Source organism: Pteropus medius, unplaced genomic scaffold (genome assembly GCF_902729225.1).
Source record: "Pteropus medius unplaced genomic scaffold, Ma_sr-lr_union100, whole genome shotgun sequence".
NCBI classification, from domain to species: Eukaryota; Metazoa; Chordata; class Mammalia; order Chiroptera; family Pteropodidae; genus Pteropus; species Pteropus medius.
The window spans coordinates 19,118,936-19,141,027 of record NW_024354502.1 but is presented as its reverse complement, the minus strand read 5'-3'; the positions used below and the strand labels follow the sequence as shown (position 1 = coordinate 19,141,027).

The following is a 22,092-nucleotide window of genomic DNA, read 5'->3' as shown; positions in this document are numbered from 1 at the left end:
CTTTATCATTGCTGTTGCTTGTATTCTCTTGCCTCCTGGATCCCTTTCGTCCTAAGCGAAGGCATATAGTCAGTGAATGCTAGCTCCCTGCCTCCTTTGTTCTTGGTTTTTGCAGACAGATCTATTGCCCAGTTTTTCACCTTATAAAATATGGCTATTTACAGACTGTTTCTCACTAGTTTCTCATCGTTTTTTCCAGACAAATAAACATATTTCATGTAGTCTCTTTAAAACTCTAGTTATTTAATTTTGCATAAAACAAAATTTGGGTCCATTTTATATTGAAAACATTATTTATAGAAGTTAGGGTCCATTTGTTCTATATTATATAGATAAGTATAATGAAAACATATATTGTCAAATTCATATCTTTGTGTAATATGTTCATTGTATAGCATGGAGTTTAGGTCTTTTTCCTGAAAATGATTACTGGTTTTGTTTTTTTTTTTCTCCCAAGGGTCGTTAAGAAGGTGGCTCAATATATGGCTGATGTATTGGAGGATAGTAAAGATAAAGTTCAGGAGAATCTGTTGGCCAGTGGAGGTAAGCTAATCTTTCATGATTTGAAAGATTATATAAAATGAATGACTTAGCTATAAAAACAGATAACAATGTAAAAAGAAAATATCTATAAATAAGGATATTAAATACAAAAGAAGGCCACTAAAATATAATTATTGTTAACTGAATTTGGTGATACTGCTAGTGACATCCTGTCCCCTGAAACACAATCTCATGTAAGACAGTCTTACATATAATATAGCTTATGATATGGACGTCAGTTTCTTCCAAAAGCAATGTTATAAAGATTTATCTTAGGTCATTCTGGGATCTATTTTTTAACTCACATTTATAAATGTTTTTCCAAGTTATATGTCTTAGCATTGTTCCAGGTGAATACTTACTGTCTTCTCTAGATTTTTTAAAATTTAATAGCGTCCAACTGCTAAAGCCTTAGAGTAAAAATTATTTATTTTATTGAAGAGTAATGCCTCCTCCCCTTAAATTTGAATGCGACATTTTTTTATCTTAGTACCTATAGAATAGTCTACTACTAACTTCTCTGTAGCTAGAAACTAATATTTACATTGTTTGCTCTGTGTTATAAAGGCTTTTTAAAGATGGCTTTGACGTCATTGTTGTGGTTTGTACTTCCATTTGTTGTTTTCTTAAATATTACTTCAGTGTTTGCCTCATTTTAAATTAGGCCTGTCATTAGTGATATGTCATTATAATACAAAATAACCCTTTCCTGTATTGCCTATTATGATAAGGTCACTGTTGTGATTTTGTTACACTTAATCTTGGCCAAAAGCTGAGAAGGGATTGTTGTGACTTTGTTAAATTAACATTGGTTAAGTAGAGCCCCGGGGTGTCATGAGGTGGGAGTGTCATAGGATGGCAGTCACTGTTCAACAAAAGACCTCAGGGAGGAGTGAAATACAGAAGTTGATTACTCACAGGTCCTGGAGGCAGGGTATAGGCAGAGAGTGGCAGGACCTAGGGCACAGGCCTTTATTAGGGTTTGTGGTTGGAGTGCTTTGGGGTTCCCAGGCTATGTCTGGATTGGTCAAACCACCAAGAGGGGGGTTTTGGTAGCTTCTTATATAAAGGGTACACAGGGGAAGGCCTTGGGCAGTGGGGCAGAGTCCTTTCACAAGGGTCATATCAGGGGCAGTTATATCAGGAACTTATATTTACTCTGCGGGATGTGATTGAGGGGAGGGGCTAGTGTAATTTCTAGACCACACAAAATGCATGCTGAGGCAGTAGTATGGAGTAAGTAGTTTGGTTAAACTCTCAGAAGTAACTATTTTAAATCAAGTGTTTCTCTAATCTCATTTCTTCTTGCAAACAATACATGTTCAATAAATACCTAATCAGTAAAAACAGTAATTTATCTTGCTCTTGCTTATAATAGTGCTCCTGATCTAATTGTTTACCGTTTCTTTTAATTTGTGTTTGAGACAGAAGGTAGATATGTTTATTTAGCGTGCCTTTTCTATTCTTCAGGGTATTTGACGAACTAATCTAATAGATGGAATGGGGCTTGACAATCTAGAGGACAGTACATTTAAAATTGCTTTTGGAAATACCAGCCGTGTTGTTGACTTGTTGGTATTATGTAGGGAGAAGTTGAGAAAAAGATATTTCGATATTAATTACTTTTGCCAGTTAGCCATACCTGACATTGGGTTCCATGCTCTTGGTCCCATCATATCAAGTCACTTTGATTACTAAACTTTCAGGGAAATAACTGTTGAGTCTCTTTGTCTCTACAGTTTTAAAAATTTCCATTTGAAAGTGAAAGGGTTTGTGTTTTGAAGATTGTTGAAATATAGACCCCCTAGAAACACTCACCATGAGGTTTTAACAGATAAGTTCGTTTTCAGTTTGTTTGGGTAAAGCTGGCAAAGAAAGAACATACATTTGTCAAATTCTACTGATGGAGGAGACAATTTGAAGTTTCTTAATCTTTGTGTTTCTTTCTCCTACATATGAGGCATATCATGGGTATGTACATGTTTTATTTAAATAAGTCATCAAATTAGAGCATTTTAATATATATTAAATTTCGAATAAAGATAAGATCCAGTCTGATTACAAGGTAAAAATTTTGATTAATCCATGTTACTTAATGTAGTCTCACATTTATTTAATCAGGACTCTTTGGAAATAATGATATCTTTACTGATTTTGTCAATGCAATTTCAGCATGCAATTTATTACTGTGTAGTAAGCTACAAAAAATTCTCTTGCTTCTCAGTAATTAATTTATTCCTTTGTTTCAGTTGACTTGGTTACTTATATAACACGATTTCAGTGGGACATGGCTAAATATCCAATCAAGCAGTCCCTGAAAAATATTTCTGAAATAATTGCCAAGGTAAGATAAAAAATGACACAGGTAGGACACATTGATTTATAGTGGCTTTATTTATTTTATAAGTATTTAGCTATGAAATACTTTCTAGGTTTTGACAAGGCAGCTTAATTATATGATTGATAAAAATAAGGTACCCTTACTCTATCTACAGCTTTACTAAAAAAAATGATAAGTATAACATTTTCATGTGTAGATTATTCAAATTGTGTAGTTTCCTTATTTAATTTATGTAGTTAAATTTTGCATCAACAATGTTTAAATAAGAAATTTTTAAATTCTGTAATTATACAAATTTTCAGAGTAACTGAGATCATGGAGAACAGGAAATTAGAGTCTATTAAAGATTTATGAGCCACATAGATGACAGTGGACACTTAAGTATGTTTATGCACAGTACTGATGCAGACATTAAACTTTGTGGGTTCTCTCATGCCTTCTGACATTGATCCTCTACCAGAAAACTGCTCATATTCATGAAGCGCATGATTTTATGTATAGTTTCAGGGAGCACATAGATTCTGAAGCCCATCTGTGAACTTACTGACTTAAAAGCTCCTTTTTTATGACAAAGCCCTCGAGCTGGAGGGAAAATGTAAAAGTCTTGCCTGAAATTATAAAGAGGCAAATAGACAACAACCTATTGTTTGTCAACATTTTTACAACCTGGCTAGGGTGAAAAGTTATGGTTTAAATTATTTTGACAGACTTTCCTTGACTTCCAATGACTATTTCTACAGTGTGCTCTATGGTTAAATGTAACTGAATAGACCATTAAGGATTTTGACTAAAATCATCATATAATTTATTGAAAATGAATAGTCTGATAATAGAAAGTGATGCTCTTACTCTGAACCTTATTTTGATCCTTATTAAGGATTTAGTCATCTTCTTCCTGATACTATAATAGACGATGAAACAGGCTCAGAGAGGTGAAGTGGCTTACCCCAGTACCACACAGCTAATAATAGTAGAGCTGAGTTGAAACAAGTTTTTCAGATGTTAAATCTGGGTGTCAGGATGGCCATGGCCAAGTGATCTAAGGACCAGACTCGGCGTGTTTAGATGTTAAATCTACGACTTTGCATTTTCTCCTAAATTGCTAGTAGTTTTAGTCATCTTTTTGAAAAATCAACTTTTGTAACATATATAAATTCAGCTACAATTCAAATTAGATTGAGAAAATATTTTGTATAATAACAGTGGAGTCGTGGACAACAGAACTCTATGTAATTTGGTTCTTTTTGGGAATTAGTCCTTCAGCCTCGTGAATTAAAGCCTTTTAATTGGTAATCTCTAAACCCAGTGGCCTAGATCCCATTTACTTGGTTTAAGAACTAATACAGTAAATAATTAAAATATATGTGGATTAAAACAGTATCTTTATAGAAAGAGACATATGTAAATTACCATGGTTATTTTTTAAAACAACTCTTTAAAGTTGTGCTTTTAAAGTGGAATATTTTTATATCAGGAATTAGTAGTTTTTTAAAGTTAATGTTTACAGTTACTTTCATTGTGCTAGTAGAGACAGATTAGGAAAATTTTGCCCTTTTTTTTTTTTAAGGGAGTGACTCAGATTGACAATGACCTGAAATCTCGAGCATCCGCATATAATAACCTGAAAGGGAATCTTCAGAACTTGGAACGAAAGAATGCGTAAGCATATCAATTATTTGTGAATATTAAGAATTAGGGAAGCGCTCTAGCATACACTGAAGGAGATGCTGTTGGGGTTTAGTAAGTTCCATCTCTTTCTGTGATCAAAATGGTATTTTTTTTGCTTCATGGAGAAAAGTTTAATAATTCAGGCTAGTCAAAACAGATGTGAGGCTGATTTATTATTATTATTTATTATACTTGTTCCATAAATAATACTTGTGAATACTTACGAGCTCAGCCATTTGATCCCTTACCATTTGATGTTTCACTGAAAAATTGTCTAAAATTAATTATTTTAAATCAAAGCATAAATTGTGTAATGTACTGCTTAAAAGAATTCTATAGACAAATCTTTTTATAATGTAGTACTCATTCTTCATCTGTTTCCCAAGTCTAGATTTTTTTACACTAGATTTTCTTAAAATCGAACACATTTGTTTTGGTTGATTGCCTCATAGCATGGCTGCTACAAGTATAGCTTTAACCTGTTGAAGTTAAGCATTTATATCCTAGAGGTACAGTTGCTTGGATACTATCCGTGGTGCAAATAAGGCAAGACATTTTCATTATGAAAAGATCAGTAGTGGGAGACTAAATGAAGACTGATTTGAAAGCCTTGATTATTGGGTTAACTAACCAAAATTGCCTGGTATCAAATGATACCCAGGGAGAGGGAAGAAAACTAGAGGTTGTGCTTAGATGATATAATTTCATAATTATGATGAAATAGACTTTAATTGATATCTAATAAATAACACTTTCTCAGTCAAGATCTGTAATCAAGAAAAGAGCTGAGTTACATTAATTAAATCAAACACAAAGAAGGACACTAGGGGCAAATTTTGATAAATGTCGACATTTCTTTTGTTGCAGGGGTGGGAAATATTCAGCTAAATTTTGATGACTTATAAAGTAAAAATGTTAACTAGACTAGTCCCTCTTTTGAGATACTTATATAGTATATGTAAATATAATTAACTTGCTATTTATATGTGTTATGGAAGCACATAGTTATCAGCCTAATGATTTTTTTCTTCTTCCTCAGAGGAAGTTTGCTAACTCGAAGTCTAGCAGAAATCGTGAAGAAGGATGACTTTGTTCTCGATTCAGAGTATCTCGTCACATTACTGGTCGTAGTTCCCAAGTATGTCCTTTTATTTCAAAGATTTTGGCTTGTTAAAATATAAGAAAATGTTAGTAGCTGATTGTAATTTGTATTTTTCCATTAAAACCTAAGCGTAAAGGGAATATCATTTGTCATTCATTTTGTCAACCAACATGTACTCATGTGGCATATACAGTAGAATTTAGTTCACAACTTGAGATATCAATTATAAATTGAGATTCCAAATCAAATTTAGCAGCTTAGAGTTGGCTCATTAAAAAATTATGTAATGCTAAATTATTTTGATTTAAAAATTTTTTCAAAAATGGAAGCTCTTTGTATTTGTGTTTTCGAAAAGTCTTTATGATTGGTTAAGATGAATTAAACCCTATAAGAAGCGAAGGTTAGAGTAGATCAAGACTTAGAATATTTTTTCTGTAAAGGGCCAGAGAGTAAATATCTTAGACTTTGCAAGCCATACGGTCTCTGCTATAACTTCTTAACTCTGCCATGTCAGCTTTGTGGTTGTGACTGAAAGCAGCCATACAATGTGTATACACACAATGTGTATACAAATGGATAGGGCTGTGTTTCAGTAATACTTTACGAAACAGGCATGGGCTGTGGGCATAGTTTGCTGGATTAGATAACCCTTTAAAATCTCCTTTGATTAGTCCTTTTGTGTTAATTAACATTTGATCATAGTTAATCTTGGTAAAATAAAACCTTTGGATAGTTGGAAGATGAAGAGGTGTGGTGTAGTGAAGTGTGTGTGTGTGTGTGTAACACTGTAATGTTTTTGGATTCTAAGGAGGATCCAGAGCAAGATGGGAGATTTGGGGATGCTTCAGAGCATCATTGCATAATATCTCCCTTTGCTGCGCCCTCCATTTTTATCTGATTAGGAAACCGAGAATATTGGGAAATGATGCTTCCTGGAAAGGGGTGGGAAAGTACCTCCATCGAATTTATGGTAGCTACAATATTACGTGACTTCTGCTTTTTTTTCCTCTTACTGCAGAATGGATTATTCTTTGCCAATGGAGAAGGGCTTAAAAATAAGGATTTGGCTGCTCCTAGAATTGTATTTTGTGTTTTAGTTATATAACTCATTCCTGTTATACTAGAACACTGATTTTTTATAATAAATTCCTGTGTATCTGTGTTTTTATAATGTATGGGAAAATAACGTTTGCCCAGATAAAAAATTTGTCTCATTCAACTTTTATTTAAAGCTTGTGTTTAAAACTAGAAGTTTTCATAGTTTTCTATACACAGTAATTGAAACATAGGACTTAGAGTACCTTACATAATTAATTAATCTCTATCCTGGCCTACAGATACTACAGTTCTTTATTTTAAATTACAAACATTATTGTCTCTTTCCCCACCCCAAAAGCCAGTGTTCTTTAGGGAAGGTTGTTGCACAATGTTCTATGGCAACATAGTTTAAGGTCACTTTATTTACTCAATACTTCCTGGTACTCTGTCCTTTTAGTAAATATATAGTTTCATCCAGCCTTTCATAATGGCTGCTGAAAAGAAATGATAGCAATTTTGGCATGGCCTTTTTTGTTCTTTTTTATTTTTTAAATGAAGTTGGCACACAATACACACATTACTGACTACTACTACTACTACTACCACACACCATTCACTCAAACCTTTAAAATTGAAAGAATTTAGGAATCTATACTCACTGCCTCCCCTTCTCAAACCGAAGTCCTAGGATGTGCCTCTTTTGCAATAGTTACTGCATCTACGAGGGTGGTGAACTGTAGTTCCTGTTTCACTCAGTGTATTTGAAATTCATTCTCAATAGGAAACTTGAGGGGTTTTTTGTTGTTGTTAGATTTGAGGTATATTTACTGTAGCCATATTTCTTGTTCGTCCCATCATTTTTTCTCTCTCTGGATATGGCAGGAGGTAGGACTTGTTTTTCTTTGCCAGTGCTTATTGTACATTTTCTACAGGTTAAACCACAACGACTGGATTAAGCAGTATGAAACACTAGCTGAAATGGTAGTTCCAAGGTCTAGCAAGTAAGTAGTAGTCTTTGTAAAACTGTTTCTTTCTTAGAATTCCTTTTATAGTTTGGATGTTGGATTAGGAAATATCTTTGCTGTCTTTCCTTTGTGGTAAATTTACAGTTTTAGAACCATCCTTTTCACCTTATAAATGAGTTATATTAACTTTAGCCATCATAATTTTAGACCTAGAGGGGACTTTGCATAGTCTGATTGACCCACTCATGTTTATAGATGTAGAAGTTTGAGGCCACAGAGGTGAAGTGGTTTGCCCAGAGTCACACATCTAATTAGTGGCAGGGCTAGAACTAGAACTGAGGTCTCTGGCGGCACTTTTTCTGCTACACTGTGATACCTTCTGAGAATTCTTTAATTAATATTTTTATATACCTATGATGTGTCTGTAATTCCTCATTTACCTTGCAAAGGAAGTATACCAAAATGGCTACTACAATACTGTATTGCTATCTAAATACTCACCATCACTTTCCAGTGAGCACAGATTCTATCTAATCTATACTCTCCTTAAAAAAAACTCTTTTATTAAACACTTTCTAATTTATGGAATAACATACATTGTCTAATTTGATATTCATAACAATTCTGTGAAGTAGTTTGGGCAGTTATTCTTGTAGATGAAAAGGTCAAAATACAAAAAACTTGAATAGTTGCGTAAGATACCTGGCTATAGAAGTGTCCAGCGGCAGAGTTAGGACTAGAACTCAGGTTTTTTAACTCCAGCCCTGTACTCTTTGACTCTATACTATGTCATTTTCTCTTATATTCTGCTATTCCATGCAAAATGTTCTTTGAAAAACTATTAAATGCAATGTATATGTGGCCCAAGGGATTCTTTTGTATGTATATACCTCAAGAGGTAGCAGCGTGATGAAAGAAAAGTATAGGAGATAGTAAGGAAGTGTTCGGTGTTAGTAAGGCCAGGCCCATGAAATATTTTCTTTTCCAGTTTCATTGTGTCATATGGGAGGTAGCTTAGTATAATGGAAAGAGTCCTGGACCCAGGGATCTGAGTTCTATTGCTGGTTCTGCTACCAACTTGCTGTGTGACCTGTGGTAAGTCTTTTAACTTCTCTGGGCCTCATTTTCTTTGTCTGTAAAGTGAGTGTGGCACCTTCCCTGTACATGTTATGAGGTTACTTTAAGGCCTCATACGATTTACAAAATATAAGGTAACATGATTATTACTGTAGCTTCACAGATCTTGAGTTTTTGAGACCTAAACCGCAGACCTATGCTCATCATGAATTTTTTTTTTTTTTGGTGGGCAGGAGAATACCTTCCATTCACACTCGCCTTTCACCTGGTAAACTGAAGACTAACGTGTCTTTTGATAGCAGTTTTCCACTGAAGCTCTTTATCCTGACAGATAACACCCCTTACACCTTTCTGCTCCGTAGGACATTAGAGCCATAGAGGTTGACTGTACGTCGAGGGGGCAGGGGAATGGGGAGAGTAAGGACCCTGTGCACACAGCATGTCCTCCCAGGTGGTACATATGTCAAGCCTGAGTTCCAGGGGCGTGGTATGTAGGCTAGTTAAGGAGGCCCTATTTACTCTGAAAGGAAGACTTTAAAAGAGATTTACTGTTTTTGAAAATCATTTCTTAATTTCAAGGAAAAAGTGTCAGGCAGTAACAATTTAGTGCAGGAAGTACCTGTCTTCCGAATGCCATTGACCTAAGCATTCCCAGCCTTTTCTCACTCAGTACAAACGTCTGTTCTACCTTTTTCTCAGTTCAAAAGACATTTGGAATCACTGACTTGAAAACCTACTGTTTAAATGTAGTTGTCAAGAACAGAGCGGTCACTCAACCAGCACTACGAAGAGGACAGTCACGTCACGTGGGGCAGACAGACTTTCGTGGGTTAGTCTGGAATTTTGTCCACTGTTTAGGAAAGGTCTCTATGACTTGATGCTGGGTTTTTTGGTTATAATAACTAACATTTTTGAGTAATTACTAAGTGGTAGTCATGATTCTACGTGCTTTATTTTTAAGTCATTTGTAAGTAGTAATACTTTGACTTATTGCTTTTTGGCACAATACTTGAGTGACTACTCTTGGGAGGAGTGAAGATGAAAGTGGAATTCCAAGGTAGAAGAAGAGATTGAAAAATACCATCTTTAAACCTGAAAGAAACAGTTGCATTTAAAAACATACACGAAACCTAGCTATTTGGAAAATACAAGACTTCTACCTAAGTCTTAGAAGATTGGATAGTTTAAAATCCTGCCATTACTGTGTGGTTACCTGCAGGGATGTGTATAAATGCCATGTCAGTGTAACGGCCAAAGAAGTGGAGGTTGGGCTGCTTGTCCTGGTTTCCTGTTTCTTTTTGTTGGAAAAACTGTTCAGAAAGAGGTGCTACTCACTGGGACTTGCAGAATTACCACTCCTTTTTGCCTGCCTCCTTGCATTTGTTAAGGTAGTCTGATTGGGTCAGACCACTGCTTAGCTCCCGCCCTTCTCTGTTGTTGGAAACAGTACCGCACACTCATTCATGCTTCAGAGAGGTTTTCGTTCAGGGAACTAAGTCCACGTGAGGCCCAGGAGCCTACCTACGAGAGCCTAGAAAAAAACACACTAGCCGTTGCGCAGAGGAAAATTTCTCTTGTGTTTCGCAACAGAGGTTGCAAAGATCACTTTTATGAAGAAAAGCAGGGAAGATGTCTTGAGCACGAAACAGGTAGGTTGATTAGGGAGCAGAGAAGATGGCGGGTCTTTCCAGTGATGTCCGTGAGAGCTGTGACTAGGTAGAAGTGTGTTTTTTCAGAGGTTTTTTAGATAGTTGCATCAGTCAGTTTTTGATCGAGGGTATGATAGGAGAAAAAGAAGGATCTGAGGTAGGAGATAGCGGAAGTGCAGTGAGGATAGGCCCAGCCTCGGGGCGTTGGAGAGAGGAATAGAGAATTAGGTTCCTAGAAGAGAAGAAGATGCTTAGCAAGGAAGCAAGGCGTCTCTGGAAACAAACCAACTGCTGGACAGTTTTGCCTGGGTCAGCCTGGCACTGGCATAGATTGAAAAGCATGGTTCTTAGAGTTTAGTTGCTTGAGTCATTGTTTCATATTGTTGATTAGAAAGAGTAAATGTACTATAGGGTTGTTGAGGCATCCTAAACAAAAACATCAAAGCACTCAGTGTCTTCAGTGTTTGAGGCAATGCAGCTGAATAGCACTGAGATGGTTTGGGAAGGGCTGCCATACCCTACTGTTCCGCCTCCTCCTTCTCTGCTGTTTCTGAATTAGTCCTTCAACATGAAAGTGAGCAAATAAACACAAAGCTTTAAGTGGACTTTGTCTTTTTTTCCAGTGTTCTCTCAGAAGACCAAGATAGTTACCTTTGTAATGTCACCTTGTTTAGGAAGGCAGTTGATGACTTCAGACACAAAGCCAGGGAAAACAAGTAAGTTTATTTTTTGTTTGTTTGTTTGTTTTAAATTTGTTAGATCACTTATACATGGTGTAGACTATTTTGGATTTTTCCCCCAAAATTTAGATTTATCGTTCGTGACTTCCAGTATAATGAAGAGGAGATGAAAGCAGATAAAGAAGAAATGAACAGGCTTTCTACTGACAAGAAAAAGCAATTTGTATGTGTTCTTAATATTTAGTATTCTCAGTGTTAAAGGAGAAGAAAAACTGGTATTGCTTTTCTTTGACTTAAAAGAAAGCAAAACTTCTCTGATTTTGCTTCTAAGGCATTTGATTTTAATTATTTTTTTCTATTAAATAATCAGAATGAACTTTCTCTAAACAAGCTTAGCTTCGTGAATAGTTATCTTAAAATGCATACCTTAAAATAATTATTCCAACTAATTCCTTATCAGAAATTAATTTTAAATACAAGTTTTGTTTAGTGCCCTGTAGAGAGGGATTATTTAAGCAATATTTTTCTCCTTTCAGTAAGAATTTTCCTTTTCTTGAGGCAAATTTTTTTAATGCCGCCATCTTTTACTGAAGTAATTTGTCGTTTAAACCATTGGGGGATTGTTACGTTTTAGGCAGAATGCGAAGCAGGGATGGAATTGGGGTAAACTTTCTTGCCATCTTCAAATGTAGGATTATTGTGAAGACCAAAAGCTTGTATGGAAGGGGAGACATGATGAGTGAAAAAGTGTTTCTTTTGTAATGCAAGAGAGGAAGTAAAGGCAAATTCCATTTGAAATTATTTCTAAGTACTTTATAAACTGTATTATCTCAGTTGAGAGGAAACTAACCCTAACCAAGTAATGTTCAGTAAGGCTAGTTGGTTTATCTACTTCTTAATTGCCATTTTCAAGAGCAAACTTAAGATGCTTTTTTTTTTCCTTTTATAGGGACCACTTGTGCGGTGGCTGAAAGTGAATTTCAGCGAAGCATTTATTGCATGGATTCATGTGAAAGCATTAAGGGTTTTTGTTGAGTCTGTTTTAAGGTAAAGTTAATTGAAAAACTTGGATCTAAAGAATTCATAGATCCCTTTATATTCGACCTCTTTATTATAGCACACAGTCCAGTAGTAGAAGATTGACTTGTAGAAACCAAAGGGCCAGTTGTGAGGAAAAGATCGTCAGTATCATACAGCTTATTACGTGTGTACTAGTTCTGTCCCTTAACACCAGGTTGAGGAAAAGAGATTCATGCTGCTCTACTCCCTGATTATTGTCTTATGTACTTATTTAAGTTAAAAGTAGATCATAAAATATTAGCTTATGTTTAAAAGAAAAGATCTTTCAAATATTTATATGTAGTTTGGTATACAGTATACTAACGACTTATTTGAAACCATTTTTTCATTTAATCTAAAATATTTATTATTTTGGCATACTTAAAATCTGAATTATCTTATGACCCTCTGTACATGTTGTTAATATTAGAAATTGTTAAAAATACTCATGCAGCTATGCTTACTATTTTTACATTACTTTGAATTTCAAAGTAGATGTGGGTAATTTCGTGTTGTTTATCTTGAAAGCATTCACTAAGTTTACATACTATGACTATTTACTGAGGGTATTCATAGATTACCTTAAAAATTAAAGTAATTCCTAATAGACAGTCGGCTCTCATTTTAAAGAAAAATACCTTGTGGACAGTGAGGATCAGAGAAGGTTTGAGTTTCTGTGTATATTAGCTGAACTCGTAAAGGTGGTCGTTAAAATGAGATACCATCTTCCCATTAGCTATGATTAAAGAAGAGTATGAGAATGTTTGCTTTAAAAAGAAAGTGTCTTTATGCGTTTGCTTGTGTTACATACTATATTTTTGCTTCCTTATAAGGTATGGCTTACCAGTGAACTTCCAAGCAATGCTACTTCAGCCCAATAAGAAAACAATGAAGAAACTGAGAGAAGTATTATATGAATTGTATAAACATCTAGACAGCAGTGCAGCTGCTATTATTGATGTAAGTATTTATTAGAGAGTCTTATAGAAAAGAAACACCTGAATTTCAGAAAAAATTATTGTAAAAGGAAAGACAGAAAAAGGATAGTGAATATCGTGATACCAATCTCTTTAATTTTGAGATTCTCAATTTGTTAGGTAAACATAACAAGTAATTTATCTGTTTACCCTGTCTTACACTAGTTAGAAGTGTGCTTTGCTTTATGGGATTTCTAAAAACCAGTCATCTTGCTAGAGATCAGATGTTTGTAGTTGCAGAAATACAGGATCAACCAGTGATAACTAGTTGTTTACAAAAATCATAAATTTCAGAGAAGAAGAAAAGTAGTTATTTTAATTTTTTTTTAAAGAAATAATAGAGTTAATAGATGAGCATTTTAACCCATTTTCTGTTTAGGAAAAAAAAGGGCAGCTCGCTGCCAGCGTTAACTTAATTTTACATAAACATACTCTTTGAGGCTGAAGCAGACCTGACTGGTTTTCGGTGTAAAAATAAAATTAAAAAACTGTTTTTGGAGTTATTTCTAAACAGAACTTGTCTCTAATCCTAATGTAACAGAAATGTATACGTAAATCAGATTCATCAAATGAATCTTCAGCTAACAACTGTTCGAGACCAATGTTAACATCACGTGTAGGAATGCTACGTTTTCTAGGATTTGTTTTCAGCGATCGAGAATTAGTATATTTTATAAATGGAAATACTACTACTAACAACAAAATGCTGTAAATAGAATGATGTCATTTTTTTCTAAAGCCTATTGATATACTATGAGAAAACAGTAATAAAAGTGAGATATTTTGTGGCAAACTTTGGGGATAAAGATAGGACTGTAATTCGCGGGTTATCTCAGGGTAGATGCCGCATCCACAGGCACCACCAGTGAGTATTCTCAGGGCAAACAGGCTATTTTTCTAAAATATGGTATGTGTTTATATCTTTTAAACAGAAAATATAAACAAAGTGCATGTAGTTTTTTCTTTTAGCTGTTTACAATTGTAGTGGTCTTTTATATTTTTGATTTCAAATATCTTGATTTTTTTCCTCATTAGGTTGGTAGTATCTCAAACGTGCATTAGAACCCATAAAAAATCAGGGTGTTTTTTTTTTTTTAAATAAAAGAAATGACTTTCTGCACTTTCATGGAATTGTCGATAAAATATGAGGTCTAAATATTTGATACATAATTTCCTACCAGTAAATTCTTATCACATGCATACATAATACATATCTTTAAAACCACACTTGGTTTATTTTAATCCAACATTTTATCAGTCTTATATCCCATAAACTCAATACCTCACGCCTGAGATTAAAAAATAATTTCTTGCAGCGTACATAGGAAAGGATCATAGGGCCATTGTTAAACACAGGCTTCAGAGTCGGAGCATGCTTGAAGCTGGCCTTCCTCCTCGCTGTCTGTGTTTCTGAGGGCAAGTCAGCCTTTCCGAGATTGTTGCCTCATTTGCAGAATGGAGATGATAATGCCTAACTCAAGTGAAATTAGCATAAATGCTTAAACTTAGTGAAGAGTGGGTGTTTAGTAGAAGGGAAATGGCAATACTTTACTTCTTTGTTTGCTTTCTGTATCTACATAATTGAGTAATTTGTCTGATTTTTCATAGGCACCTATGGATATTCCAGGCTTAAACCTGAGTCAACAGGAATACTACCCGTATGTGTACTACAAGATTGATTGCAACTTGCTGGAATTCAAGTAAAAATGAGCTCCTCCCAGACAATCCTGTCCTTGTGTTGGTATATGCTAACAAATAGGCTACAGTATGACAGTACTTTTAATTCTCTATTATCCTTTGCTTGCTTCTCACCCCTTTTCCTAGGTGAATTCTCCCATTGTGGTCCATTTCTAAACTTTTTGTTTTTAAAGGAAAATCTGTGTCTTATTTCTTTTTATTGATCAGGTCTGTAAATGTGTACTAAAAAAATCAGAGTCTATTTATAAACAATAGTTTATTTAAAGAGGTCTTTCCTCATCGATATTGTGGTATGCATAATTCTTTTTGTTACTATTGTGCACAAAAGCCTTGTTTACAAGGGAATGGTGTAAACATTTATACCATTTTGGTCACTGTATTTAGTAGACATAACTGTTTAATAGTTACTGAATCGTGATGTAAAGAAATGTGACAATATTCAGGTATGTCTTTTCTGAATGTTTCAAATTACAATCTATGAGCACTGTTGACACCCACAGGAGAGAATAAAATTACCTGTGCAAAGACGAGTTGTGGTGTGTGTAACTTCAGAAGATTACAGCTTGAGAGTTTAAAAAGTGGTATCGTAGCTAACTTGCTATGTTACTTCCAGGGTTTTGTCACATACTGGGGTGTGACCATTTGGGTCAGAGCACAAATTTGAAGATTACTTTTCAACATGTGATGAGAGTATTTACATTTGGACACTAAACTTTTCGTTTTCATAATTAGGAAGTAGGACCAATTTTGAATAAAGTATAGCAAAACTATGCAGCTTTTAGTCTTGTTTTGTCTAAATCTTTATTTTAAATGTTTTTTTTAAGATCTATAATTATAAAAACCTTCATTTTGACATTTATGCCGTTAGAGGCATTTCTAGCTTAAAAATCTCTGAAGTGAATGACTTAGTTTAGCATCCTGCAAGAGCTTTTAAAAGAAGCAGTGCTACCCTTTCAATGCACTAACAGGCTTGTAAATGGGAGAAAAGTTTACATTTTATTTTAAGGTCATTTAAAAAATATTCTTTTTTCTCTAGAAAATTAGTCTCCAAGATTCTTTTTATTTCAGAAATTTATACTGAAGTTAAAGTAATTAACTTCAAGCAAATATAGACTTCTGCAAAGAAAAACATGAAGGATGATGCCTGTCCCTGCCCCCCAGCCCAGTTGCTTCTTCCCGAGGAAGTTTATGTATTCTTCCAAACCTGTTTCTATAACTCTATATCTCCTCTGCCCACACACACACAGAGTTTATTTTTAAATAAAGATTATACTGCACATATGCTGTCACTTCCTTTTTTGCTTACTAGAATATCCAAGCTACCTTACGTAGTAGAATGTCTAGAGCTACCTCATTCTTTTAACCAGCTTCATGGTTCTGTCATGTGTTTGTGCCAAATTATAGTTGACTAGATGGATATTCAGGTTTTTAGTTTTGCTCTTGCAAACACTGCTTTAGTAAACATCCTTGCATAAATATCTTTGTTTCTTTATATTCGTATTTCTGTAGGAAAGATCCTGGAAGTGGGATTCATAGGTCACAGGGTGTGTATGTTTGAAATTTTGACACATACTGCCAAGTTTTCTATCAATTCAGGACATATTTGGAATGTGGATTTCATTTTTCAATTTTTCTTTGGCTGAGAGGAAGCTGAAAAGTTTTGGTTCTGATGTCAGCAAATTCTAATTCTGTCTTTTGTGATTTTTGAGTCCTAGTATCTATAAAATAGTAATCTCTCTATCATGGGTTTTTGATGATGTATTTTGATGATTACAGTAAAAGCTTTGTAGGTCTACATGATGATGTTAAGGTGTTATTTTTAGACTTTAATATTGTTCTGATACCAGTGGATCAGAATTGTGTCAAGTTTAAAATCCCGGCATACGTTTGGAACTATGAGACTTCCACAATAATTTTTCTCAGGGATGCAGTACAGCAGAGTGGCTGAGAGTGTAGCTCTGGGACCAGACCTCAGCTCTGCTACTGAACAGCTCTGTGATCTCCACACCCAGGCCCTCCTTTGTGGAGTAGGGGTAACTAGAGTGCTCACTGCATTGGGCTGTTGTGCTGAGTAAACAAGATGCACGTGCACATAAAGTACTTAGAAAGGTACCTGGTAAGTCCTTCATACACCTACTTACAATCCTGGAGGAGGACCTGTAGCTGCTTTTTCACGTGTGTTTAATCTGGGAATTTCATGGTATGTGTCATTGTGGAGCCTGAAGGTTAGAAAGATGTAATTGTGTGTGCGCGTTGGGAAGGCAGTGGGCAGGATGAATACTGGAGTTTGTGTCTGTAACATATAACATTAAAGCAATTTGAATGTCTCTGAGCTTAAGTATGGGATTATTTATATTGTTCATGGCAGCTCTCATTCCTGGGAAGGGACTGTTCCATTGCTTTTCTTGCTCTGTCTGCCGAGGAATCTACTTGTTCTCCTCTAGGATAGAGCTCACATAACTTTGAGATTCATTAAACATCTATTGAATGTCTGTTAGAGACCATTCTTCCAGTGCTCACACATTATCTCATCTTTTCCCATGTTGCTCAAGCTAGAAAGACTGATGGCCCCCATTCTGCTTATGCAGAGGCTTAGGGTCAAAGAAGTTACATGATATCAATGTTAAAATTGACAAATTTTGAGTAGGAATCAATGCAAACATGAGTTCCAACTGCTGGGCTTTTTCCTTCATACCATGCCTCCTGCCCTCCTCTAGGTACTTAACTATGAGTGAGCCATCCCTAATCTGACAGCCATTGAGATGTTCTCTGTATTTATGAGCTTGTTTCTGTTGTTTGTTTATCCTGTTCTCCAGATCCCACATGTGACATTTGCCTTTCTCTGTGTCTGACTTACTCCTCTCAGCACAGTACCCTCTAGGTCCATCTATTTTTGTAGATGGCAAGATTTCATTCTTTTTATGGCTGAGTAATATTCCATTGTGTGTGTGTGTATGTATGTATATGTGTGTATGTATGTATATGTGTATACACACACACACACACACACACACACACACACCCCTCTTCTTTATCCATTCATTCATTGATGGACACCCAGGTTGCCTTCATATCTTGGCTATGGTAAATAATGCTGCAGTGAACATATAGATTAACATGTCCCTTCGAAATAGTGTTTTGGGTTTCTTCAGATAAATACTCAGAAGTGGGATAACTGGGTTCTTCTTTGTCTCTTGTTGTAGCCTTTGTTTTAAAGTCTATTTTGTCTGGTATAAATATTGCTACCCCAGCTTTTGTTCATTTGTTTCCATTTTCATGCAACATCTTTCTTCATCCCTTTACTTTCAGTCTGTGTGTGTCTTTCAGTCTGAAGTGTCTCTTGTAAGCAGCATATGTGAGGGTCGTATTTTCTTATCCATTCAGCCACTTTATCTGTAATTGGAGCATTTAATCCATTTACATTTAAATTAATTGTTGCTAGATATGTAGTTATTGCCATTTTATTATTTATATTTTTATCTCTTTGACTTTTTCTTTTTAGAGAAGTCCCTCTAACATTTCCTGTAGTACTGGCTTGGTGATGATGGACTCCTTTAGCTTTTCCTGGTCTGGGAAGCTCTTTATCTGTCAGTTCAATTCTAAACGTTACCTTTGCTGGGTAGAATGATCTTGGTTGTAGGTCCTTGCTTTTCATTGTTTTGAATATTTCTTGCCAATCCCTTCTGTCTTGCAAGATTCTGTTGATAAATCAGCCGACAGTCTCACGGGAGCTCCTTTGTAGGTAACTAACTGCTTTTCTCTTGCTGCTTTTAAGATTGTTTCTTTGTCTTTAATCTTTGGCATTTTAATTATGGCGTGTCTTAGTGTTGGCTTCTCTGGGTTCATCTTATTTAGGACTCTCCGCACTCCCTGGATTTGTATATCTATTCCCTTCACCAGGCTAGCGGAGTTTTCAGTCATTATCTCTTGAAATAAGTTTTCAATTTCTTGCTCTCTTCTCCTTCTGGTACCTTTATGATGTGAATGTTGATATGTTCACTGTTGTCCCAGGGACCCCTTACATTATTATTTTTTTTTTTTTGTATTTTTTTTCTTATTGCTGTTCTTATTGGGTATGTTCTACTTTATCTTCTAAATCACTGATTCAGTCCCTTCATTTAATCTACTGTTGATTCCTCCTAGTGCATTCTTCATTTCAATTATTGTATTTATTTCTGACTGATTACTTTTTTATGCTTTTTATCTCCACTTTTATGTTTTCTATCTCTTTGTTAAAGTTCTAAGTTTATCTACTCTTTAAGTTCATCAAGCATCCTTATAACCAGTGTCTTGAACTCTGCATCTGGTAGATTGCTTGTCTACATTTTGTTTAGTTCTTTTTCTGGGGCTTTGTTCCATCCTTTCATTTGGGGGCGTTTCTTTGTCTTCCCATTGTGACTGCCTACTTGTGTTTGTTTCCTTGTATTAGGTAGGGCTGCTCTGTCTTCCAGCCTTAGTAGAGTGGCCTTATGTAGTAGTTGTCCTGTGGGTCCCAGTAGCACAGTCTTCCCTGGTCACCTGAGCTGGGTGCTCCAGGTAAGTCCCTTGATGGATTGTGTGCCCTCCTGTTGTAGTTGAGCCTTGGTTGCTGTTTGCATGTCAGTGGGAGGGTTGACCCTCAGGCTGATTGGTTGTGATGACTTGCTGTTACCAGTGGAGGAGCTGTTGTGCAGGGGCTGACACTACGGAACAGAATTTACTTTAGCAGGGCTCTGGTGCTTGCCTTTGGCTGTATCATCCTCAGATGTGATTACCCCTGGGTGATGCTCCAGCTCAGACTGAAACTGAGCACTGGACGTGCAAGCTGGGGCCTCCTGGGAGGGTCCCTGCTGCAGGCCAAGTTAAGCTGCAGCCTGTGCCCTGCCTGGGGCCACCTGGCATGAGCCACCAAGCAATTCACAGATGGCTGCCACCTATGTCTAGATTTGGACGTGCCTTGAGAAGCCAAGCCACAAACCAAGGCCAGCTGCTACTAGTTCTGGGTTTGGGGCTGCTCAGCAAGAGGTATGGGGCACACCAAGGCCAGATGCTGCTTGTTTAGGTTTTGTGAACCTTTGAGAGATTTTAGGAAAGTCCTCAGCATGAGCCAAGGTGGGTTGTTTGTGTGGAAAATCCACTGGAAGCAGCTTGGGTGGAGCAGTGTCTCGGAATCACCAGGGCAGGATGAGCTGTGTTAACCCAGATGATGGAAGCTCAGATGTGGGGACACCTGGGTCTGCATACTGGGAGGGGTTGGGCTCAACAAAGACATAATGCCCTCTTCCAGCCCTTCTGTCTGGGAGAAAGCTGCCCCTCTAGCCCTCGCCCTGAAGCCATACAGCTCTGTTTCTTCCCATATGTCCCTGACGCCTTTCAAGCTGCTGCTCCAGAGTTCAGAATGAGTGAGTCTGTTAGCAAATTAGTTCCCATGTGGGCCCCTTAAGAGAAATGTCTGTGACTTCCTCAGCTCTCCATCTCACTCTGCCATAATCTTTGCTTTTTTTTCACAGGCAGAGGTTGTAGGGAATTCTCTTCCTGATACTGGAACCCTAGACTTGGGAGCCCGACATGGGGCTGAGAATTTCTCTTGTTTCTCAACCAACACATCTGGGTGTGGGACCAGCCCGTTTTGTGTCTCCGTCCCTCCTACTAGTCTCAAGGTGGCCTCTTCTGTTGCCTCTTCTGTTAGGTCTTCTGTTTAGCTAGATGTGGCGACTCCCAATGAGTTTAGTTGTAATATGTTATTTTGATCTGCTCGTGAGAAGAGGCAAGCACAGTGTTTACCTAGTTCGCCATCTTGACCCAAAGCCTCAGCTGCCTTTTTTTAAAGTCAAAATAACATATGCACAAGATTAAAAACCATATACTCAAATATTATAGAATAGCTTATAATGAAAACCTTGCCTTTAGAAAAATTTTTCTGTTAACATCAGTAAGAAATGATTTGTCCTAGAACGTCTATAACAGTAGTCTTATGTTCTAGAGTAAATGTATTGACAACTTTCTTAATTGGCTTCTTGTCTCTGAATTGAAGTTTACCCATTTCAATAATGTAAACTTACGGTTCTTATTTTTATAGCATAGATAGTTTTAGATTAATATATGAATGCAATTCTGGCTTTAAAAAAATATGACATATCCGAACCATTTTATTCACCAGTGGATTTATCCTTAGAACTATTTTTGGATCTGAGCCCCATGACTTAGGTGAAAAAAAAAAGGAAGAGAATAAAACTGTGGAAGTGATTAGTACAAGAATACCTCCTAGGATTGTTTAGCTAGAAAATAATACGAAACTGAGGAGCAACAAGACAACATCCTTCTTGACCAGGAGTACTCAAATAATGCAGGAAGAAAAAAGTTTTAAAAAGGAGCAGAAGGTAGTAAACACAAACGGGACATTTCCTGACAGTTGCTCAGTACTGAAATTGATTATATCCACAGTGGTTCTTACTTGGGGAATTGAATAAAAATGTAGATTCATTGCCAAACTCCACAGAGATGAGGTTTATAGTCTTAAGTGGATCTGAGAAATCTACATTGTTAACAACTACCCAGGCGATTCAGATGCTAGTGGTCAACTAGTTACAATCTGAGAGTGCCTTTTAAAGATTCTTCTTCCGAACCCCCCAGATAGAGTCGTTGACTTATGATTCATGAGCATCTTGAGGTGTCATTCAAATGATTCTTCTCTATTTCACACAGACCACACTTAATAGGATCATTATGGATAAATCAGTTTTTCCTACCCTGTCAACTGAAGAAGCATTCTGTATCATTCATTAATCAATAGAACCAGAAAGTTCTGCTTCAGCAGAAACTAATTGGTGTAGGTGCCCATACCTTTGCAAAGCCATAGAATATCAAATTGAAATTTGCAAAAACTCTAAAATGATCAAGGTCACAGTTTTACCTTTTAATTCAAAACCCACTTTGGGCATGATTTATCACTGCTTGTAATGTTGAAAAGAACAACCAAGACACAGACCTTTAAAAAATGGTTTGAGGAAACAAAAAAGATCTTAAATAATGAAAAAAGAAGTTGGGTGCAGCAAAGATTGTTGGTGTTAGACCGAAAAAGGAATTAACTGTATGTACAACACTACTTGAACTTGAAAGTAATTGTTTTAACTAGAGGAAGAACGAAAATAATCCAGACTATCAAATCCAAAGAACAGCTTTCATGTATTTCACCATTTCCTAAGTATGTGGATGACTATTGGATAGTTCTGTGAGAAATAATCTTTAATTTATTTTTTTCACCAATATAACTTGCCAAGTTTCATATTTAATTATCTAGGTACACATTAGGGTTG

The 22,092-nt window shown here is 36.1% G+C and overlaps 1 protein-coding gene across 2 annotated transcripts in view; it reads left to right on the top strand.

The window, feature by feature from the left end:
* ATP6V1C1 (ATPase H+ transporting V1 subunit C1) overlaps positions 1-15,327 on the top strand; it is a 42,824-nt gene extending 27,497 nt beyond the window's left edge. The window contains exons 1-10 of one of the 2 annotated variants that reach the window (XM_039853504.1): positions 394-543; positions 2,793-2,887; positions 4,452-4,543; positions 5,592-5,690; positions 7,625-7,693; positions 11,007-11,099; positions 11,193-11,286; positions 12,013-12,110; positions 12,956-13,082; positions 14,708-15,327. In XM_039853504.1, coding sequence (XP_039709438.1) covers positions 423-543; positions 2,793-2,887; positions 4,452-4,543; positions 5,592-5,690; positions 7,625-7,693; positions 11,007-11,099; positions 11,193-11,286; positions 12,013-12,110; positions 12,956-13,082; positions 14,708-14,803 — 984 coding nt within the window. In that variant the 5' untranslated portion in view covers positions 394-422 and the 3' untranslated portion in view covers positions 14,804-15,327. Of the gene's footprint in view, positions 1-393; positions 544-2,792; positions 2,888-4,451; positions 4,544-5,591; positions 5,691-7,624; positions 7,694-11,006; positions 11,100-11,192; positions 11,287-12,012; positions 12,111-12,955; positions 13,083-14,707 lie in introns of those variants that run through there. The other variant, XM_039853505.1, reaches the window with a different exon arrangement.
* The last annotated feature ends 6,765 nt before the right edge of the window (positions 15,328-22,092 follow it).